The sequence below is a fragment of the Leptonychotes weddellii genome, chromosome 2, assembly GCF_054177405.1.
Source record: "Leptonychotes weddellii isolate Sample4059 chromosome 2, ASM5417740v2, whole genome shotgun sequence".
Lineage (NCBI taxonomy): Eukaryota > Metazoa > Chordata > Mammalia > Carnivora > Phocidae > Leptonychotes > Leptonychotes weddellii.
In genome coordinates, this window is record NC_138370.1 from 133,511,284 (window position 1) to 133,532,474 (window position 21,191).

Genomic DNA, 21,191 nt, shown 5'->3' on the forward strand with positions numbered 1-21,191 from the left:
TCCCGTGGAGCGGGGAGCCTGATGCAGGGCCCAATCCCAGGACTCTGGGATCATGACCTGAGCCAAAGGCAGACGCTTAACCAACTGAGCCACCCAGGCACCCTATTTCATACTCTTTTAAATAGGAATAACAGCAGAAATATTTTACATCCTAATCAGTATACAGTCTAAACAAATAAATCAAACTTCATGCAATGAGAATGACTGCATTTTCAGCTCTAAACTGGGGGAAGAGTTGGTGTAAAATTAATAGAATTAAAGGAAACGAAAGAAAAGATCTTTAGAACAAACAACTACTCACTGCAGTGAGCTAAGCCAAATACTTCTAGGGTTAACTCTGACGATACATACAAAAAAATAGGTGAAGGGGAAATGTAACCTAAAGAAAAGTTTCTCTTAAAAATAGTTATTTCATTCAGTGAGACAGCACCCCCATGCACAATTTCAATTTAAAAGTGAAAAAAAAAAAGATATACAATTTTGAGTCTCCTTTAAGCACGTCAGAGTATTTAATTCAATGGATTCACATTTGAAAATGTACAGTCCTATTGGGTCAAGGCCACCAGATATTTCTGTCCTAAAGGAGAACATGCAGAACAGCAGGGGACTGGACCACATAAAGGTTACGTATGAGCCTGACTGAGGACAAGAACGTTGTCTGCACTTGCCCAGATCTCAGCTGGCAAAGCTGAGTGCCACTCGTGACAGCCTTGAATAGCCAGAGTAAATGACCAGGATCAGAAAGAGTGATTAGACTCAGACAGAGCACAGCGTTTCCAAAGAGCTCTTCATCTGTCCATGTTTAGGAAAGTCAGTGGGAATGGAGAGATCATATGCCGCAGACTAGCTATTAGTACATGTGGCAAGTTACAAACATAAATGAAAGATTCAGAATTCTACCTACCCCTACTTTTGTGTATGAAAGAAAACTTTGCCCTAAATTAAAATATAGAAGTCTGAGGTTCTGCTCATGGTGAGGATAGGATTCTCCTGGTTACTACATTCCTTCAACTGTAGTGACAGGTCTAATTTGTTTCCCTCCTCATTTTCCACCTTTTTTTGTTTTCCCAACACATGAACAGACCATGAGCGGTTGCAAAGCACTGCATGATTGTCTAGAGTCTTACTGCTCTTCTCACTGTGTTAATTTATTCCAGCTATTCAAGGTGAAGATGAATGGCACCTTGCTTTGCCAGGACAAGCTTGAGAGGGGACATGTCCATCCTGTATCACACTGCTGTTCTTTTCTGTCAACCACACAGGTAGTAATTCTATGAGGACACAAAACAGGGTCATTTAACATAACAAAGTGATACATTTTACTTCCAGAGAAGCCTTAGCCTAGAGAGGGGGTAGTTAACATACATTGCTCCACAGATTCTTAATGCATTAAGATAATATTTGAGCTAAGATATAAATCCTATTTAAACACTGGAGAATCTAGAGTAGTGATTCTTTTCCAAACCCAGAACCGACTCTAAAAAATACTATCTCTGGGCCTCACTTCATATATTGAGTCAACATCTTAGGGATGATGAGATGGGAAACAGACAGGAAATCTGCACTTTTTTTAAAAAGATTTTATTTATTTATTTGACAGAGAGAGACACAGCGAGAGAGGGAACACAAGCAGGGGGAGTGGGAGAGAGAGAAGCAGGCTTCCCGCTGAGCAGACACCCGATGTGGGGCTCGATCCCAGGACCCTGGGATCATGACCTGAGCCGACGGCAGACGCTTAATGACTGAGCCACCCAGGCGCCCCAGGAAATCTGAATTTTTAACATGTTTCCCCAGTAGTGAGTTATAGAGCCTCTTTGCAGTAGTCAGTAAATAGGAAATGGGAATCACTTATTTAAAGGCAATCTACAAAATAGTCATAGAAATTCTAAAAACAAAACAAAGAAAAACAGTTTAATGTTTTTATTATATTCTATAGTATATACTAACCTTGTAGGGATTATGGATTATACAGTAATTCTCAAATTTAGCAGGTTATTAAAAATAATTACTGGTATCCTTCCCCAGAGTTACTGATTTGATCTGGGATGGAACCTGAGAATTTGCATCTGTAACAAGTTCCTTAGACCACACTTTGAGATCCATTATCCCATATAACTTAGGCATCAGTTATTTGCAATCAATTTGCACACATTGAAACTTTATTATACGAAGAAATATAAAAAGAGGCTTCCAAAATATTTAAACCCACTGATCACTAGAACAAAGTTATTTGCCTCCCAAAATAATTACACAAAATTGTGATAAAACATTCTAATACTTTCTGCATAAATGATTTTTAACATTATACCATGAAAATGACCATCAGTGCTTCTCTCTCATCAAAAATATTCATCAAATATCTTGTTTTAATGGCTAATAGTCAATGTTCAATGACCATACTTAACTACTCTTTCCTAAGAAATATAAGCATGAACATAAAAAGGATATGTGTATAAATGGAAAATAATAATATTGGGGGCGCCTGGGTGGCTCAGTTGGTTAAGCCACTGCCTTCGGCTCAGGTCATGATCCTGGAGTCCCGGGATCGAGTCCCGCATCGGGCTCCCTGCTCGGCGGGGAGTCTGTTTCTCCCTCTGACCCTCCTCCCTCTCATGCTCTCTGTCTCTCATTCTCTCTCTCTCAAATAAATAAATAAAATCTTTAAAAAAAAAAAGAAAATAATAATACTATTTTATTGTCAATGCTAAAAGTAAAAAAAAAGTTTCATTTCTGATTAGAATTGTTGACTCTCCTTTCATTCATATTCAATATTGTCATATTTAAACTATTAAAAAGAAACAACAGACTTAAAATAGAGTCACTTGTGCTAAACCCACATCACCAAACCAAGGTTTAATACTTAACCTAATTCCAGTTTCAAATTTTTGCAGGAATGTTGTCTTAACCAGTTAGTCTGGAATTTTCTAGTCAGCACCAATTAGATAATCTGCCACATAGACCCTCTCCAACTCCTAAAGGAAGATGACGTAATCTATTCTTTCCTTAAGCTTCCCCTTCCTGCCTATAAAGTCTTCCATTTTTTTTTAAGATTTTATTTACTTATTTAAGGGGGGGAGGGGCAGATGTGGGAGGGAGAGGGACAAGCAGACTCTCGCTGAGTGCAGAGCCCAATGCCGGCTCAATCCCAAGACCCTGAGATCATGACCTAAGCTGAAATCAAGAGTTGGAAGCTCAACCCACTAAGCCACCCAGGCACCCCTAAAGCCTTACACTTTGTACAGCTCCTTAGAGCTCATTTCTACTTGCTAGATGGCTTGCTGCCTGATTCATGAATTGTTCAATAAAACCAATTAGATCTTAAAATTTTACTTGACTGAATTTTTGTTATTCCACAAAACTTATGGTTTTCTTTTTATGTTTTTCCCTTTTCAATGTTCACTCTTACAAACAACAGGTGAAAACTTATTGTTTTGAACAGTTTAGTTAAAATCAATACAGTACCACTAGACCAAATAATTTAGTGAAACATTGGAACTATTTCTAAGGTCTCTGGAGTGAGAGATCAGCCTATTTTGTTATCCCATATTTCTATATGAGAGTAGATTCAATCTGTGTTACATACTTTTGTAGGGCTCTGTAACCAAGCAGTAGAAGCCAAGCCTCTAGGAATGTCTAATACTTTTAAGAACTACACAGTTTTCTTTTCTAACAAAGAAAAACACAAAAATACCAAAAAACTAAAAATAGAGTAAGTCTCCTCTCTTATAGTTTTATTCTCTCAGTAAGACTTTGACATTTTCTTATTTGTGAGACCTAGTGCTAATTAATTAGTTAGTGACTGTCCTGACACAATTAGAAGGCCTTCTTATATTCCATCATAGAATTCTAGATTATCAGTATTCTATCCATGTGGAGTATTAGCTCAATTTTTAGAAATGTATTTCACTACTTCAAAGACAACATATTCACTAAAGAAATTTGGTAAAACCCAAAAAAGCTCAAATCTGAACAATTTGGAGCTTAACTTCCATTTAAACTTTGAACTATATACTTGCTAAAATATATACTACTAATATCACTACTAAAATGCTTTTTCTCATAAATTTTTAAAAGCTTTTTATAGAAATCTTCAAACAAAAGTAGATAAAATGTATAATGATCTAAATTTCCAATCATTGAAACCTGCTTTTAAAAAATACCAAAATTTTAGCAATACATAATGAACATTTTTTCATATCATTAAATATTCTTATACCCTATGACTTTTTTAGTTGCACCATTCAGAAATTTAATAAATGATCTAAAAGAATATATACACTGGGGTAAAAAGTTCTCACAGAATGGATTTATCCACACAGAAATAACTATGCAACTCCCTTTGTTAGTATAGAAAAGTTGTATATCACAGATATATTTACTTGACATGAATTCAAATAGTTATATAATTAAAATACTATAAATTTATACTTTGTAAATGTACTTTTTAGTATGTAGACTATACATTGCACATAATATATCCCACTATCTCAGCACTCAATAGGGATATATATATATTTTAAAAACTCACTATATTTTATAAACTATTAAAAGAGTTTCAAAAATCATTTGATTATGTTTAATTTTTACTTTGATACTTTAGACTCTAACCCCAATATACCATGCAACTCCACTAGATGAATGCTTTTATATTCCTTCTGTGAATTCTTTTTTTTTTTTTAAGATTTTATTTATTTATGTATCAGAGAGAGAGAGAGAGCACAAGCAGGGAAAGCGGCAGGCAGAGGGACAAGCAGGCTCCCCACTGAGCAAGGAGCCCGATGCGGGACTCGATCCCAGGACCCTGGGATCATGACCTGAGCTGAAGGCAGATGCTTAACCCTCTGAGCCCCCCAGGTGTCCCCCTTCTGTGAATTCTGTCCTGAAATTCAACAATTTAAAGCATATATCTCGGGGCGCCTGGGTGGCTCAGTTGGTTAAGCAACTGCCTTCGGCTCAGGTCATGATCCTGGAGTCCCAGGATCGAGTCCTGCATCGGGCTCCCTGCTCAGCAGGGAGTCTGCTTCTCCCTCTCCCGCTCCCCCCCTCTTGTGCTCTGTCTCTAAAATAAATAAATAAAATCTTTAAAAAAAAAAAAAGCATATATCTCTTCTGATTGACTTATCTTTTTCATTAAATCCGAGAACTAAAACCCCCACCTTCATTCATATATAAATCTTCTTGTTCACCGTTAGGTTTAGAAAGTTATAAGCTTTTCCATACTGCAATACATGTTTGAACCCTTGTTGTGGTATTTTAAATTTCTAATTCTGGAACATGATTAGCCAAGTCAGTAGTCCTATTCATCCACTGAGGTACTCTGCCATGTTCCTGAAAGCTTAAAAAGTATGATTATACTAAAAGCTATCGTAAGTATCCAGAATACATGGCAAGTTAATACATTCATATTCAGGAGAAAATTCAGTGAAGATGATATAAAAATAATTTTTGAGCAATTAAATTCTCAAGAATTGTTTAATATGTCCAATAGCTGAAACACATAATTGAATGGGTCACATTAGATTAAAATTCCAGAGTAAAACTGTCCTTTTCTGACAAGAGAGGGCTTCTTTTACTAAAAACGGGGAGGAAGGAAGGAAGGAAGGAAGGAAGGAAGGAAGGAAGGAAGGAAGGACAGGAGGGAGGGAGGACCAATCAATTACTGGGCTTCTCACTTAAAGCCAGTTTTGACTTCCTGCTTCTGCTTTCTATAGCAAGTCTGATTATGTGCCTGAATGTCACTTTTAATCTTTGGCTTTTTCTTAGTATTTCCAATTCCACTTTCAAGTTTCCTCTCCCTAAACCATTACCACCTATGTCTCTTGGTGGGCTTCTCATAAAATATAAAAGTGTAAATTTTTTGTTTAATATGTAAGTATGTAGTTATATAGCAGTATTAGCATAGATTTTGGAAAGTTTACTGTTTTTAAAAACCACAGTCCATTTTATTATATTTTTTATTGAATAGGATATTTCTAAATAAAGTGCCATTTTCGGGCTCCTGGGTGGCTCAGTCGGTTAAGCGTCTGCCTCCAGCTCAGGTCACGATCCCAGAGTCCTGGGATCCAGTCCCGCATCAGGCTCCCTGCTCAGTGGGGAGTCTGCTTCTCCCTCTGCCTGCCGCTCCCCCTGCTTGTGCTCTGTGTCAAATAAATATTTAAAAAAAATAAAATAAAGTGCCATTTTCTTTTTTTTTCAAAGGCAAAAGTTTCTTCAAAGACATTTCTTATATTTAAAAAAATTAGCATAAGAGATCATTCTAAATCATGAAATCAACAAATACCTAACAATTCACTCATGTCTGTATATTTTTGGTAGAATCATTTTTTTCTAACATTATTTTTAAAAATCCAAATTTTAAGGCTAAAATATTTCAGTCACAAGACATTTCAGAGAGAAAGGACTGGATAATTTTAATTTGTATCTTAATTGGGGTGAGTGGATGCAAAAAGTTTGACCATGAATTGTACTATTGAAGAGCATAAAGAGAAACAGGCAGAGTTCTTATCTAAGCAAATAAAAAGGAAATGTTCTCTACTTGTTTTTAGGGGAATCTGATAGGTCTCTCCCCAAAAACTGTACAACACAGATTTTACCTGTCATTTATGTATCTTAAATTATTTGGTCATTAATCATTATAATTTGAGAATTTAGCTTCCTGATAGAAAAGTACTTAAGAGGGAAATACCCTTGTCCTTAAAGTCATACTTTTGATGGTCAACCCTATTCTAGGGTACTTGACCATCACCTAAAACTTGAAGGAAAAACAAACAAAAAAACCAAAGAAATAAAGCAAATGTCAGGCTTTGCTATATAATAAAATCAATTCTCATTTACCCATGCTAATGTGGACAGACGCAGAGTATTCCGAAGTGGAACTTTTAGATAATCAGAAATTTCATTTTAGTCACTATTGCCAACCCTGAGGATATGTGCGAATAATGAGCAGCAAAACTATTTCAGTTCCACCTGCCTGCCCTCTGCTGGACGTGCTCATGAGCAGGGAAATGGCTACGGAAGGGACAGCTGGTGTGAGTTGAGAAGCTTATTCACAAGTAAATCATCTTTTTGTTGCATGTAGAAACGATTTTGATTACATTTCTAATAATTATACATTTATCAGGGACATCACTCTGTAGAAAAAAAAAAAACCCATAATAAATTTGTGAACCTCTTTATCCTTTGCCTCTTGTCTCCTACATGTCCGATTAATGGCTAACAGCGGGCTTGGCTGTAAAAAGGCAGGTCAAGCTTTGCTCCGTGATTTGATATTCAGAGCCTGAAAAGCAGAAGGTGTCATTCTGAAAAGGTTTAACCTTCAGTTATGAAGAAAGGAAAACAAAAGACAGGTAAAGACAAACAGAAGAGAGTTCAGCTGATGTTGAGGGGCTAGTGGACTAGTGAGGGCACATTTCGCAAGTTTTGGCTGGACTCCCTGAAAAAGCACCAGCGGCAACGCCCTGAGGCTGGAGCCGGCACTTGAGGCAGCGCCGGGAGGAAGCGGCACCAGGAGGAAGACAGGGGCTCCTCTGCACACCTGGCAGCAGCTGATGCATAAAAATACAGACCGGGATGAAATGAGCAACAAGTAGCTGACTATTTTTTCTTTTTGTAAAGCTCACTCAGTTACTAAGACGGAGGTAAATTAAACTGTAGAGACAATGTAGCTTCTCACGTGGAACTGTGAAGCAATCCTAACCCACAGGCTCAGGACAAGTCTGATTTAAGATCTGGCTCCTTTCAGGCTCTATTTTGTGATTAGGGTGCACCATATTTAACTAAACCGTTCAGGAAGCAGATTCAGCTACCTATGAAACACGTGACAGTTTCAAAATGTTCAGGATTCTCTGCTCAGCACTCACATTACTCAGCTGTCAAAGTAAAGGGCTCAGATATATGATGTGAAAATTACATTTTAACGAGGTGTCATGTGTGTTTAAAGTTCTTATTCATCACTACATAGTCACAGCCTGTATGGGAGATACAAATGCACTTAATTAGCATATTATAAGGACAGAAGGTTCACCTTATCTGCATTGTTAAACTGTTCTGTGTAGGCTTCTTGTTGTTGTTTTAGCTTCTGTTATCTTCAGCATATAAGAAAGGATATATTTACATAATCTCAAATGGCTTTCAAGAAAATATGGATTGTGTTCAGGAAGCAGAAGAACAGTCATAAAACAGTAACTGCATGTCTTTATTGTTCTGTTGTTCGTCCTGATTGCCTGATGTGTTTCACTAAATCTCAACCAACAGATTTTTAGGTCTGTTAGACATGCTAACATTAGGAAATTTTTGGAAGTGGGCTTCTCTGAGTATTATCATCATCAACCTAAAGCTACTTCCTCCTCCTTCAGTAGCAAATACTGGAAAACTCTGTATGTTTGGCAAGGCAAGTTTAGATTGTTGTATGAAGAGTTGAGAAGCGAACCAGAAGAGGAAGAGTCACCAGAAAATACCTCACATCTCAGTCTTATTTACTAATGAATAATGGACTCGGCATAAGGCAGTTTGGGACAAAGAACTAAAGAGTGAAAGTCAGTCCACAAGTAATAATAGCTAAGGGGAGGTAATGCAACTGCTTCACTCACACTGCATGTATCAGGATATAAGGTAGTTCTAGAATTACAATGCCCACCTGAGAATCACACAAATAACCTGTGGAACAGCTAAGTATTATTTGGAGGGCTTGAATGACTATCTTACAAGAGAGCCAGCTGAAGGCAATGATGAAAATATAGTTCATGTCATATTTTATAAGATAGGAAAAAGGCTCAGTTAAAAGTACATTTGAAAAAAAAATTCTAGATCTGATAGCTCTAGGTATGGTTTTCTGCTCAGAAAAAAAAGAGAGGAAGCACTTTTAAATTTACTTTATACTTAGGTGCTAATGCTTCCAAGCAGTTTTGATACAGGTGTCCCAAACTGAACCCGCTGTTCTGCAGACAAAATATGTTTTCAACAGAATACGATTATTATTCATTTCTGAATATAACACACGTTCCGTTTTTTCGGACTTGAAGAAAATCCTGGAATTCGTCAACTGAAAAATTTGAGAATATGTTCTGAATATAAAATTCATTGAACAGTTGCTCACTTTCTTCCCTATTGTAAGACTACCGACTTTAATTTCTTCTAATTACTTCTGAAAGAAAGCGCATTAGGTGTTAATGTGCTTTGGCAAGTCTCCCTAACACCTGCTAAAATTGCTTAAGGTTACCAAAGCTCTTTCCAATCGGAGTGAAGAAGGGAAGAAGCTGAGTGTAGGTGTTGGGGGTGGGGAATAACTGGGATGAATCACAAAACTTCTAGAGTACAGAAGTGTGAGGCCAACAGTGAAGGGGACTACCTGAGAGGCATATATGTAATCCCCATAAAACAAATTTTGGGACTGATATTCTCTGATAATTCATTCTTTGATTTCTTAAATCATTCAACAAATCTTGACAGAGCACCTACTATGTATCAGGCACTACATAGGGACCTGTAAACAAAAATGACTGAAACAGTATCAACAAGATTATTTCAACATGAATCAAAATCTCATTAGTTCTGGAGCAAAAGCTTTTTATAAATTGGAAATTCTTTGCATTTGTATGTTCTTTAGCATGTGAGATAGAACCATATTATTAAAAACTGCTTCTACAAAATTTGCAAATATAAATTATTATGTGAATAGCAATATCACATAAATACGGGTTCATTTTCCATTACTTTCATACTGGCAGACTACGGAAAATGCTGACAAACTTGCATTTAATGTAATGCAAAATATATGATGACAGTTCCGAAAATTTTTAGACAAAAACGAGAACAAATTTTAAGCTTTTTAAAACTTGGCCCAGAAGAGCAGGCCCATTAAAGCACTTTTCAAGAAGGAACTTCACTTAAAATTCACAATGAACATTTGGAAAACAAGTTTAAAAAATTGCATTAATATTAATTGGTTTATTCAGCTATTGTTGAAAACAACCTGTTTCACAGACTGTACCATTCCCAGGATGGTTTCCTTTGAAAAAGAACACAGACCGATGTCCTGCAGCTGAGCCAACTCAACAAAGGAAGGACACTTAGCAGTTTGAAAATGGGTGCTGGGAAAAGTAAGGGACTGAAGTTCAATGATTTCTGAAACTACTTTTAGGATATTTCTGAGACACTGTTTTCCTTGTCATTCTTCTTAAAGTTCGCCATTTCAAAATTTAAAATGGATTCTTGTGAAAAAGAGAAAATACATCCGATTTCATGGTTGAAGAACAGATACAACTTTTCAGAGCACTAATCTATGGTAATCGTACCGTGAGAACTACAAATTAGCATCTAGAGAGTGCCTGGCATATGGGGAGACTGAGATCACTTCCATCAAATGACCGAATCTAGAGGCACAGCCTCAGTAAACACACTTTCCACGACCAGTGTCATAGGAGGGAACATGAATCTGGAGTTGGGTTGCACTTCAATAGCTGTGGGGTTTTTGAGTGATACGAGCTATAGTGTCTTAAGTTCCTCATTTAGAAAATGTGGATGAGAACAATTTTTGCAGGGCTGGTCTGTAGCTATTTGGTTAAGTTTGTTATACCTACCACAAATATCATCTCATTAAAATCTAACAATAATTTTCAGAGATCGGGTTATTTTTTCCATTTTGTAGTTGAGAAAACCAAGACCAAGAAGCTGAGCAACGTGCCCACAGTCAAGCACTGGAGGCAGAATTCAAACTCAAGTCCTTCAGACTCCCAAGCTCCCTTCAGAGCAGCAGGCTACTGGCGTGTATGCTTCCCCAAGGGATTTTTATGTGTACAAGAGAAACAGACTTGCCCCCTAACTTCTAGCACTCAGATTTTTTAATGTGCAGAAAAGTGATATTCAGTAGAAGTATAACATAGATACCCCTTTGCATTAGAACTTCAGAAGTGTGAATTTCCATTGATTAGAACTCAGTGAAAATCAGAGCAAAAAAGCTTGCTTCCAACAGATGGCAACAGCAAATACACTTTAGATCTACAAACTCAGAATTAGCTTTTTTGACCTCACATATTTATAGTAAGTTGGCTGTACATAAACTCATGAGAAGATCCATAATAAGAATTCACTAAAGGCAATTTCTTTGAAAAATGTCAACCTAATTTACTAAAGAAAAACACCCAGCTGAAACTGTTTGTGAGGAATAAGATGAATAGCCTCTATTAATGCTAATTGAAATTCTCATATCCACACATACAATGCATAACATTTACTTCTACACTTATTCTTTCCACCTCTAAACTCCACTAAGTCCACACCAAAATGCTGGCTTTTAAATCTGAGCATTAATTCATGAAAATTGATAATTTTTCTTGTGATTATATTTACAAATTTAATACATATGGAATCTTACTCTGCAAAACAGATGAGGTCTTCATTGTTGTTTAAAGAGAGGGACAACTCTTAGGAATTTGTTTCAAAAGCTGAACTTTGCCATTTCTCAGTGTTTGTCACTTTAATAACATCCTTTTAACAAAAATGAATGCTAGTGTATTTGGGCAAGATGGTTTAATATTTTAACTCCCATAAATAAACACATAAAATTAAATGAGTGGTGTACTTTTCCTTATGTCCACAATGACTGATCATATAAATATACACACACATATAAGTATATTAATATCCATTGGAAATATCTTTGTGTCAAGTCTCTAAATACTAGGGACTATGGTATTGTCTTGCTCTTTCAGGATAAACTAAGAATTTGCTTCAATTCATCAAGTCAAAACATGGAAAGCTAATTAAATTTAACCTATTTATTATTAGAGATAAAAATAATGTATAATGTTTTCAGTAAATAAAACTTGAAACATGTTACTGTCTCTTCTTCACTGATTAACCAGAAAAGATGAGTTGTTATCTGCAGGCAATTAAAATTATGTCCTATTGCAATTTAAAAGTCAGAAGAGGCTAAGAACCACACATAGTTTTCACTGACAAAATATAAATTTTAATTTAAGAATATCACAGCTATGAAAAAAAAAAAAAAAAGCTTTCCCAGAATACTCCAGATGGTTGACTTTTGCTTAGGTTTTCAACTGAAGGGTGTATCAAATTGAAAAAGCTTACCTGTACAGCGGTGAACCAGGTACTGTACTTGATCTAGGAGATTTTTTGAGGATTTAGTAAGGAGAAGTCGCTTTTGCTGCTGTTGCATACTTAGGCATAACATTAGCATTGCTGGCCACTGCTTCACTCTGCCTAAGGCCTCTCAGAGATTAGAGAAAATGCCAACTAATTTCTCATTCTATCAGAGTAAGAAGTGGAAAGCTATTCACTCATTCATTCAACAAAGAGTTACTGAGCCTTTAATTTATATATGCCATCTATTATACTGGTGTCCCTATGGAACTTAGAATCTAGTTTTATAAGAAGATGTATGTAATGAACTAAGTTAGGAAGCAGAACGGCATGCTAGTAAAAGCATGGTAAGAGCAGTGAAGAAAACAAGTTATATTAACATGTAAGTACGGAAAGACACAAAACGTAATCTTTGAATTGCTATATTTCTATCAAAATTCAGACACCTATATCTTAGTTTTCCATTATACTTTATCATAAAGAACAGCATTATTGCTAGTTAAAATAACTGAACCTCTAAACTTAGATAATTCTATTCAGTTGTGTAAATAAAAATTTAAAATAATAAAGCAAATTACAACTATCTTTAAACAACATTAAGAGGAAATGGTATGTCCTAGAGAGGAAATGGTATGTCCTAGAGAGGAAAAAGACAATTTTAAAGAATTGGGGGGGGTGCCTGGGTTCGAGCCCCACGTCAGGCTCCCTGCTCAGTAGGAAGTCTGCTTCTCCCTCTCCCTCTATTCCACCCCCCTACTTATGCTTTCTCTCCTTCTCTCAAATAAATAAAATCTTAAAAAAAAACTGGAATTAAAGATTATCTCTGGTTTACTCAAAGCAGTGTTTTGCATTGTTTTTTTCTTATAAAACTGAGGTCTATCTTTTTCTATATTCATCAGTTATAAACACTTTTCTGTATGTATCAATTAGTATACTCGGACACGTGCACACTCAAACTGACAATGTGCCCAACAGGGTGGTCATATATGACACCCTCTGCAAAGTGAATATATTGGCATAGGGCTCCTGAAGCATTGTATCAAAGCAGCCCTTGACATTTTTCCAAGTGGAAAGCACTTCTGAGGGCATGTCACAATTAATTAGACAGGATGGCATTCTATTTTAGTAAGGGTTTTGTGTACTTCACTACACAAAGAACTAACCAGCTGATAATAAAAATGCCCTTCAGAGAAGGGCTTAAGATTGGAGACTAGCTGTACAAGGGAGAAAAAAGTTTCTTATACCTTTATTCTTACAGCTGAAAGTACTTAATGGCAACATTTTTTGGTTGAAAAGACAATGAACAGTTTTCAGGTATTCAGGCCAGAAGGAGGACAACAGAGGAAGTCTAATCATACATATAAAAAAAAAACAACTTATCAAAAACAAACTGCAAATATCTCCCCCTTGAGTACCATCAAAAGTCAAACTTACCTGATCTACTATCCAGAGGTCCAAAATCCAAAGAGTATTTCACGACATGATAGTTATTCCATACGTAAAGAAGGTTGTCCCTGGGGTTGTAATCCACAGCTGCTATGTACTGGTATGAATTGGGAAAGGGTACATCCACCAAACTATCCTTACTTTGGTCGGTGTTGTAAATGTAGTCAATCTTATTCCCAGTGGCCTCATTGTCGTCATCCTCATATACAGATTTGACCACATACAGAATCCCGCAAATCATAAATGCATTGGAAGCTGATCTTTTATCATATGCAGTATCCCATGTCCCTTCAATCCGTAGGGTGTAAGGGTTCAATTGACTAATGACAATTTTACCATTATTTTGTTCTGTTGCATAGATTACCCAGAGCCCATTTTCATCCACTGCAAGGTCTATGTCAGATTTGCCTCCCCATCGGTAAGGGGAGGTATCATGGTAATTGGCATTTGCTATGATCGCCTCTCCACTCTTTATCCTAGTCCGCAAATCAAATTTTACTATGTTCCTGGTGCGCTCTTTGTTGAAAAACAAAGCTCCATCATACACTACAAATCCTGTGCCATCCACCCTGTGAGGAAGCTTGTAGGTTGTAGTTGGCCTTCCAGCAATGAAGTCATCCTTGGATGAGTACTCAGTCAGGGTATCGGTTCTGTAGGGAGTCCAGGGCATATAGTAAATCTTGTCAGAAGCCTGTAGAGGGTCTTTGCACCATGCCCCAGATTGGTGGTCAGATTCAAACAAATGTTCACTCTGGTATACTCCTTTTAGTAGTCCAGGACAAAGAAAAACTGTTGGAAGGGAAAGAGTTAAAATAATAAATATATTAATTTAATATTTTGTCAGAGATTTTTATTTTTCACCAAATGGAATGTAACTCTAATAAGAGATACCCACCACCACTTAATTCTTTTGTTGCATTCTTCTGAGTACACAAAGTGTCTTACATATTAGTTCTGACTTTTGCTCAAAATCATTTTGACTTCATTTGCTGAAAAATGTGGCCTCTCAATGAGTACTTGTGTTTTCCCTTGATTTTTACCTTTGTAAACATGTGATACAATATTTTTGGATATACATATACAGGTGTGATGTATGTCTATGTATTCTATAGACATAAAATAAATACAAATGTTTATACATAATATTTTATGTATCTTATTTGAAATTAAATATATATATATTGTTTTCCCTCTGATGACATTAGCCATTCGATAACTTATCATTAAGAAATAAATAGAAATCCAATAGTAATTAAGGATAATAATAAAGGAAAAGAAAAGCCCTGTAATACAGGCCACTGAATCTTCTGGCAAAACAAAACAAAACAAAACAAAAACAAAAAACAAACAAAAAAACCCAAAATTCTTAAAGCTGCTATAGCACACACAGAGCATGCAACCCACACAATTAAAAATGAGTGATGGATGGATACTGGGAGGAAAAAGAGAAAGGAAGAAAAAGAAGGGAAAGAAGGAATAAGGAAAGAAGAAAAGGTGAAAGGTTACAGAGAAGAGAACCCAAGATCTAGATTTTAATCAGTTAAAAATGTCCTGTTAAATACAGTAGTATTGGAACTTAAAAACATGTACCTTTTACTGTTACATGAGAAGAACATTAAAAAAACAAGATTACTTGCTACAATATTTTGCTGCTCATACTTCAGATTGAAAATGGGCAGGAATTATCTGATTCACTTCATTTTTAGTATGATTCTGTAGCACACTGTGTGAATAGTGGTAAGAAACCTTGGCTGGCTTGTAATGCAGGGGCTGTAAAGCAATGTTTCCCAAAGAGTGGTCCTTGAAGCACCTGTTTCAAGTGGTATAACTAGATGTTACACAGAAAGAAAACAGGGATGCTTAGTCATATGTTTAAGAAACATCATATTAAATAGAATTGTGGCAGAGATTCTAATAGCTTTGGTACATCAGTGAATCTCCAAGGCAGAAGTAAGGAAGATGAACAAATTTCACAAACTAATTTGATCACGGAATCCTTTCTACAGAGCCTATTTAAAGTGTAGTGTTCTGCTGAACCTGCTGTGGGAAACACTGCTCTAGTATTTTTGCAAAGCAAATGCACTGAAAAATAATCATGCAGTCCACTGTTATGTTTGAAATGATTAGAAGGGTACCGGGTGGAGAAATTAAGAAATCATAAGGAATTTGGATGTTGAACCATATTTTAATGATTAAAGTATTGTTCTCTTGATATTAGTCATTAGTTCTTTAATGGCAACTCTAAGCCTAGATCTAATGGAAAAGGATCCAAGATAATACTCAGCGAGGATGTGCAAGTTATTAAAAAGGAAAGTGTATTACTAAAGTGTCCAAAGTTTTACTTTTGTAGAAATGAAAAGTTCAAGGGCAAAGTTGACCACCAAAATCTTCCATAGCAAGGATAGAGGGCCTTCATCAATTTATACTCAACAATAAAATTGATGATTAGGAGAATTTCTAATATGATGACTATAATTATAAAAAATGGATAGGCATTGTTGTCAAAATTGTATATAAACTTTAGGTTGGTTAATAATGAGCCCATGGTTACCAAAGTAATTTTTAGAAGGTATTTCAGAAAACCATCTCCCCTTTTCCACCAACAGTTAAAAATTAAAGGAATGGGGAGACCACACCAGAGCTATGGAAAATTATCTAGTATAGAAATAAAAACAAATCTAAAGCAATCACTATCCATCACCATCTACTGGATTTTCTGACTACTTATTTAAAAGTAAAGAGGAAGAAAATGCACGGTTGAAAATTTTACATGATTAAACTGTTTTAGGATAAAAGGATCAAACCAGCACTGGTCATCACAACAGGTTAAAGTGAAGTTGAGCAGCAGAAGTAGTAAATAAATTTTCATAAAATAGATAAGAATTAATACAAAATTATTTTAAATGTTAAACTGTTAAATAACTTAGCCTATAAATAGTATATAATTTATGAAAGGTATTTAATTACCTTTTTGTTCCACTTCTATTGGAGAGAGAGAAGTACAGAGAGAAAGGAGAAAAGAGAATAGATTAATGGTACGGTATTGGCCAAGCACTTTTTATTCACCTCTTCCAAACTGAAAGTAAATAATTTATTTCACTCATACTTGCTTTTTGAACATAGTTTTTTTTTTTAATAAAAAAACATTCCCCTCGTAAAATTACTTTTTAAAAAAGCAATCATATTATAAACTTAAAAAACACAGTACAGACTTAGAAAACATAAGGCAAAAGTTATTCAAGGTAAGATTGAAAAAAGCACACAATTTCAAACTATAGACATAGGAAATACAATATTCATAATAAGAACACCAATATTTCCCTTTGGAAGTTAGGAAGGTAATTATACACATGATGCTTTCAAATAGCTTGACTAAGCCTCATTTATAAAATACTATAGTTTATACCACTATTTAACATAATAGTCTTGCTTTTTACCCATCTCAAGGATTCAGAAGAAACTGCTCTGCAATCATTTCCTAAGGCCTAAGATTTTCCATGTCAGTCTTATGAGAAATAAACCTCATGAGGCTACACATTTACGGGGAATGCTCTCATACTAAATAAGTGGATTCAGAAACTTCTCTCCCTCCCACTTATCAATATTTGATATTGTGGGAAAAAATCAGAAAAATCTGTTATCAGAAGGTTTACATAAATAATGAGCCACCTGTGCTGGCCTTTTCTGAAATTCTTAACCAAGTCAACATACCTTTTTAAGAACAAATTGAAATCCTCAGCCATGTTATGGCTATGTATCTCTCAAATTAGATTCCATTTTTATTTTTAAGGTACTGAGCAATACAAGTCATGAAAAATTGGGGAAATTGTAACATATTCATGTAACTCACCAAGCAGCGTCTTGTTTATCTTATAAGCATTTGTCTCATGAGAGACAATATGCCTAAATCAGAAAAAAGAACAGGGACCAACAAAAAACAAGGGGAAGAGCTGGGGAAAAATGGGTTCATAACGCAAACTTAAAAATCACAGGTTACAGTTGATATAAATCTAAAAAAATTCAATGGAGTGGATGAACTATTATTGTACAATAAATAAAAACTCTAGGGAAGTTTCAAAACAAGGGAGAAATACTGTTTCAGTAATTACAATTACATTTGGGTGAGATTTTTGTGCTTTGACCTAAGCTCTTTTGTTTTCTATTGTCAAAATCACACTCATTACTCTCAATTGACTTTTTTGAAAGCTCAGTATCACATGTGTTAGAAGACAAAACTAGGTCGCGCCTGGGTGGCTCAGTCATTAAGCCTTTGCCTTTGGCTCAGGTCATGGTCCCAGGGTCCTGGGATCGAGCCCCACATCGGGCTCCCTGCTCCACAGGAAGCCTGCTTCTCCCTCCCCCACTCCCCCTGCTTGTGTTCCCTCTCTCACTGTGCCTCTCTCTGTCAAATAAATAAACAAAATCTTAAAAAAAAAAAAAAAAGAAGAAGAAGACAAAACTAGCCTATATCAAAAGTTATGCTTGGGGCACCTGGGTGGCTCAGTCAGTTGAGCCTCCGACTCTTGATTTTGGCTTGGGTCATGGTCTTGGGCTCTGCACTCAGTGGAGAGTCTGCTTGAGATTCTCTCGTTCTCCCTCTCCCCAGCGCCCCCCCACTCGCTCTCACTCACTCTCTCTAAAATAAATAAATTGGAAAAAAAAAAAGTTATGCTTAAAAAGTTGCAAATGAGTTTTTTTGAAGATTCCTTATCTCATTAATATACAAATCTTATTTTAATAGTATTTCTAGGGCTCTTTTAACAACTCTATTTATACTGTTATAATTTATCATCATTCTCACTCTTTATCAAGTGACTGCAGTGTTCACCAGGTTATATGCCTCATTACAGGTCATTTAAATGCTTTACTTAGGAGATGCACTTCATTTTGTGACTAGAATACTCACAAATCTGAGTTCAGACTGACAACTAAAAGAAGCATAAGAAAGCACCTTAAGAATTATTTAATCAATAGTCTCGAAAGTTTGGACTCAAGGCACATTACAATGAAAGTGGAGTTTGGAAGTGGGAAGTCATACTGAAGTTGACATTTTTCAGCAACTAGACTGCAAAAATATAGATAGAACAAATTTTGTTCCTTGAAATACTTCTAAATAGTCTATTTTTTTTTTTAAGATTTTTTTATTAACTTCTTTGACAGAGAGAGAGAGTGCACAAGCAGGGGGAGCGGCAGGCAGAGGGAGAGGGAGAAGCAGAGTCCCTGCTGAGCAGGGAGCCCGATGTGGGGCTCAATTCCAGGACCCCGGGATCATGACCTGAGCTGAAGGCAGATGCTTAACCGACTGAGCCACCCAGGTGTCCCTTATATTCTGAAGCATAGAATGTATACACACACAACTTTAGTTTTATTTCACATAAAACTCTTCGTCTTATTCTAAAACACAGTTATCCTAACTTCTTGGTGACTAGTATTTCTTCAACAAAACTTAATGAGGGAGACTGGGTATGTGATACAAAGTATTGGCAAGGTATTTGTTATTCTGTAAATACTATTTTACAATTTAATAGATATTGTTATTTTTTAGGAACTTTAACTTCTATTTTCTCAATTGTCATTAGGTAAAATTTTACTTTTAATTCTTTGGTCTTGGTCTAATTTGAGATAAACTGGCATAAGCTGTAGCATAAGTAAAGCTTGCTTCTGTTACTTGCTGGTTATTCAAAATTAAGATTTATTAGGCAGTTTCACTTTGGAGAAAATTATTATGCTCTTGCCTATGTCATGACTGGCTGTAGCTCATTTATCATTTAGCTGCTATTTTCAAGACTCAAGTAAAACAATCCTATAATTTGAGTTGAAACAAGCACACACAAATCATATTCCCGTAACAAAAACTGGCAAGGCAAACATAATTTGTCATTGAAAAGCTTAGTAACATTTAGGATTAGCCAGTCACTGTCATCATCTAATTCTGATTCTAGAAGCTTCTTTCCCCTGGGGAAAAAAATACTCATACAAACAGATTGAAGGATACAAGTTAACACCCTTGCCGCTATATCCTTCATAACCTCACAGTGCTTGGCACATAGTAAGTACCCAGTGAACAGCTACTGAATTAATACATAATCCAAATAGAGGTGATTAATTCTGCTTCTTAATACTTTAAGCATGTAGCAAAAAGAGAAAGTAGTGAAGAGAATCTGGATTTGCTATACACAATCATACATGCAGGGTATTCTCTGTATAATGTCCTTGTATATTTTAATGGATGTGGAGGAAAGTACAATTTAGGAGCAATATGTATTTCCAACTCATTAAATGTAAAACTGGAGGGGGAAAAAAAAGGAAAATAAGAAAAACTATATGGCTAGTCTTGAGGATTATACTGGCAAGAAAAAAGTGCTGCTATAAAACAGGCTGCAATGATCTAAAAACACAGACCGAAAATACTCCCTTTTCTCCTCTCTGTAATGAGATCATATATAAGTGAATTGTACGATGACATCTCTGCTCTGCCTTCTTCAGTACCTCCTGTCTTTTGGTCTGGTCCAATATCCTGAATTCTGCCATTATAGCTGTCATTGCTCATTTCCAGTCCTCTCTGGAACTAGTTACTCTCTTTTTCTCTTTTCACTTTTAATCCCCAAACTATCTTTATTGTCCATTCAGCCTCTGCAAATACGTTTATATATTTCCTTAAAGTGATTTCATTGTTGTCCTTTGTCAAACTTAATGTCATAAGCTATATCCTGTGGTTAGAGTAAATGACAAATTCAAACTAAGGGTAATTTTATTCCGTATAAAAGGCAGAAATGGAAAAAAAAAAGGCTAGTAAATTTTCCCTTCATTTCCCAACAGTTCATAAAAGAGATATAATATATAGCCAATAACCATATTATTGTTTAGAAAAAGAAGATGTTATTAGTTCTACCCATATCTGTACCATATGCAGTACTTCTGAATTGCATTTTTTAATTAGAAAAGGTATGGATGAGAGAGCATATGCATGCATTGCCAGGCTTTTCCAAATTGCATTGCAAATTACAGAGAAATAAAATTGTTGTGTGCTAAAAATTGTGAGAACTCAATTGTCATAACTAAGAATTATGAAATTGTGTCTAATTCTAATGTCGCTTAAACTTTCTTTTCTTTTAAACTGTTAAGTCATACCACACATTTTCTATGTTATATCATCTGATGATGCCTCTATATTTCTGTAATATAAATAAAAAACACTTATGGGGAACATAAGATAGTTATAGAACATTAAATAATTTATAAATGCCTATTTTTATCAGTGAAACTTTGTAGGATTTTATTTTATTTTATTTATTTATTTTTAAATGACATGATTTCACCACTTTATTTTTATTCATTTATTTTTTTAAAGATTTTATTTATTTATTTGACAGAGACAGAGATAGCAGAGCAGGAGCACAAGCAGCGGGAGTGGGAGAGGAAGAAGCAGGCTTCCCGCGGAGCAGGGAGCCCGATGTGGGGCTCGATCCCAGGACCCTGGGATCATGACCTGAGCCGAAGGCAGACGCTTAACCAACTGACCCACCCAGGCGTCCGAAACTTGGTAGGATTTTAAACAGTATTATTTTCTTGGTTACATTTGGCCTGGACTCTTCAAATACATTTGGGCCACACTTATCGCCAGCCAGCTGGTCAGTGAAGGAGAT

General features: G+C 35.8%; 1 protein-coding gene across 1 annotated transcript in view; it reads right to left on the minus strand.

The window, feature by feature from the left end:
- ADGRL3 (adhesion G protein-coupled receptor L3) overlaps positions 1-21,191 on the minus strand; it is a 777,343-nt gene that overhangs the window by 249,131 nt on the left and 507,021 nt on the right. Inside the window, exon 7 of the mRNA XM_081813155.1 lies at positions 13,534-14,334. Within this exon, the coding sequence (XP_081669281.1) occupies positions 13,534-14,334 (801 nt within the window). The remainder of the gene's footprint in view (positions 1-13,533; positions 14,335-21,191) is intronic.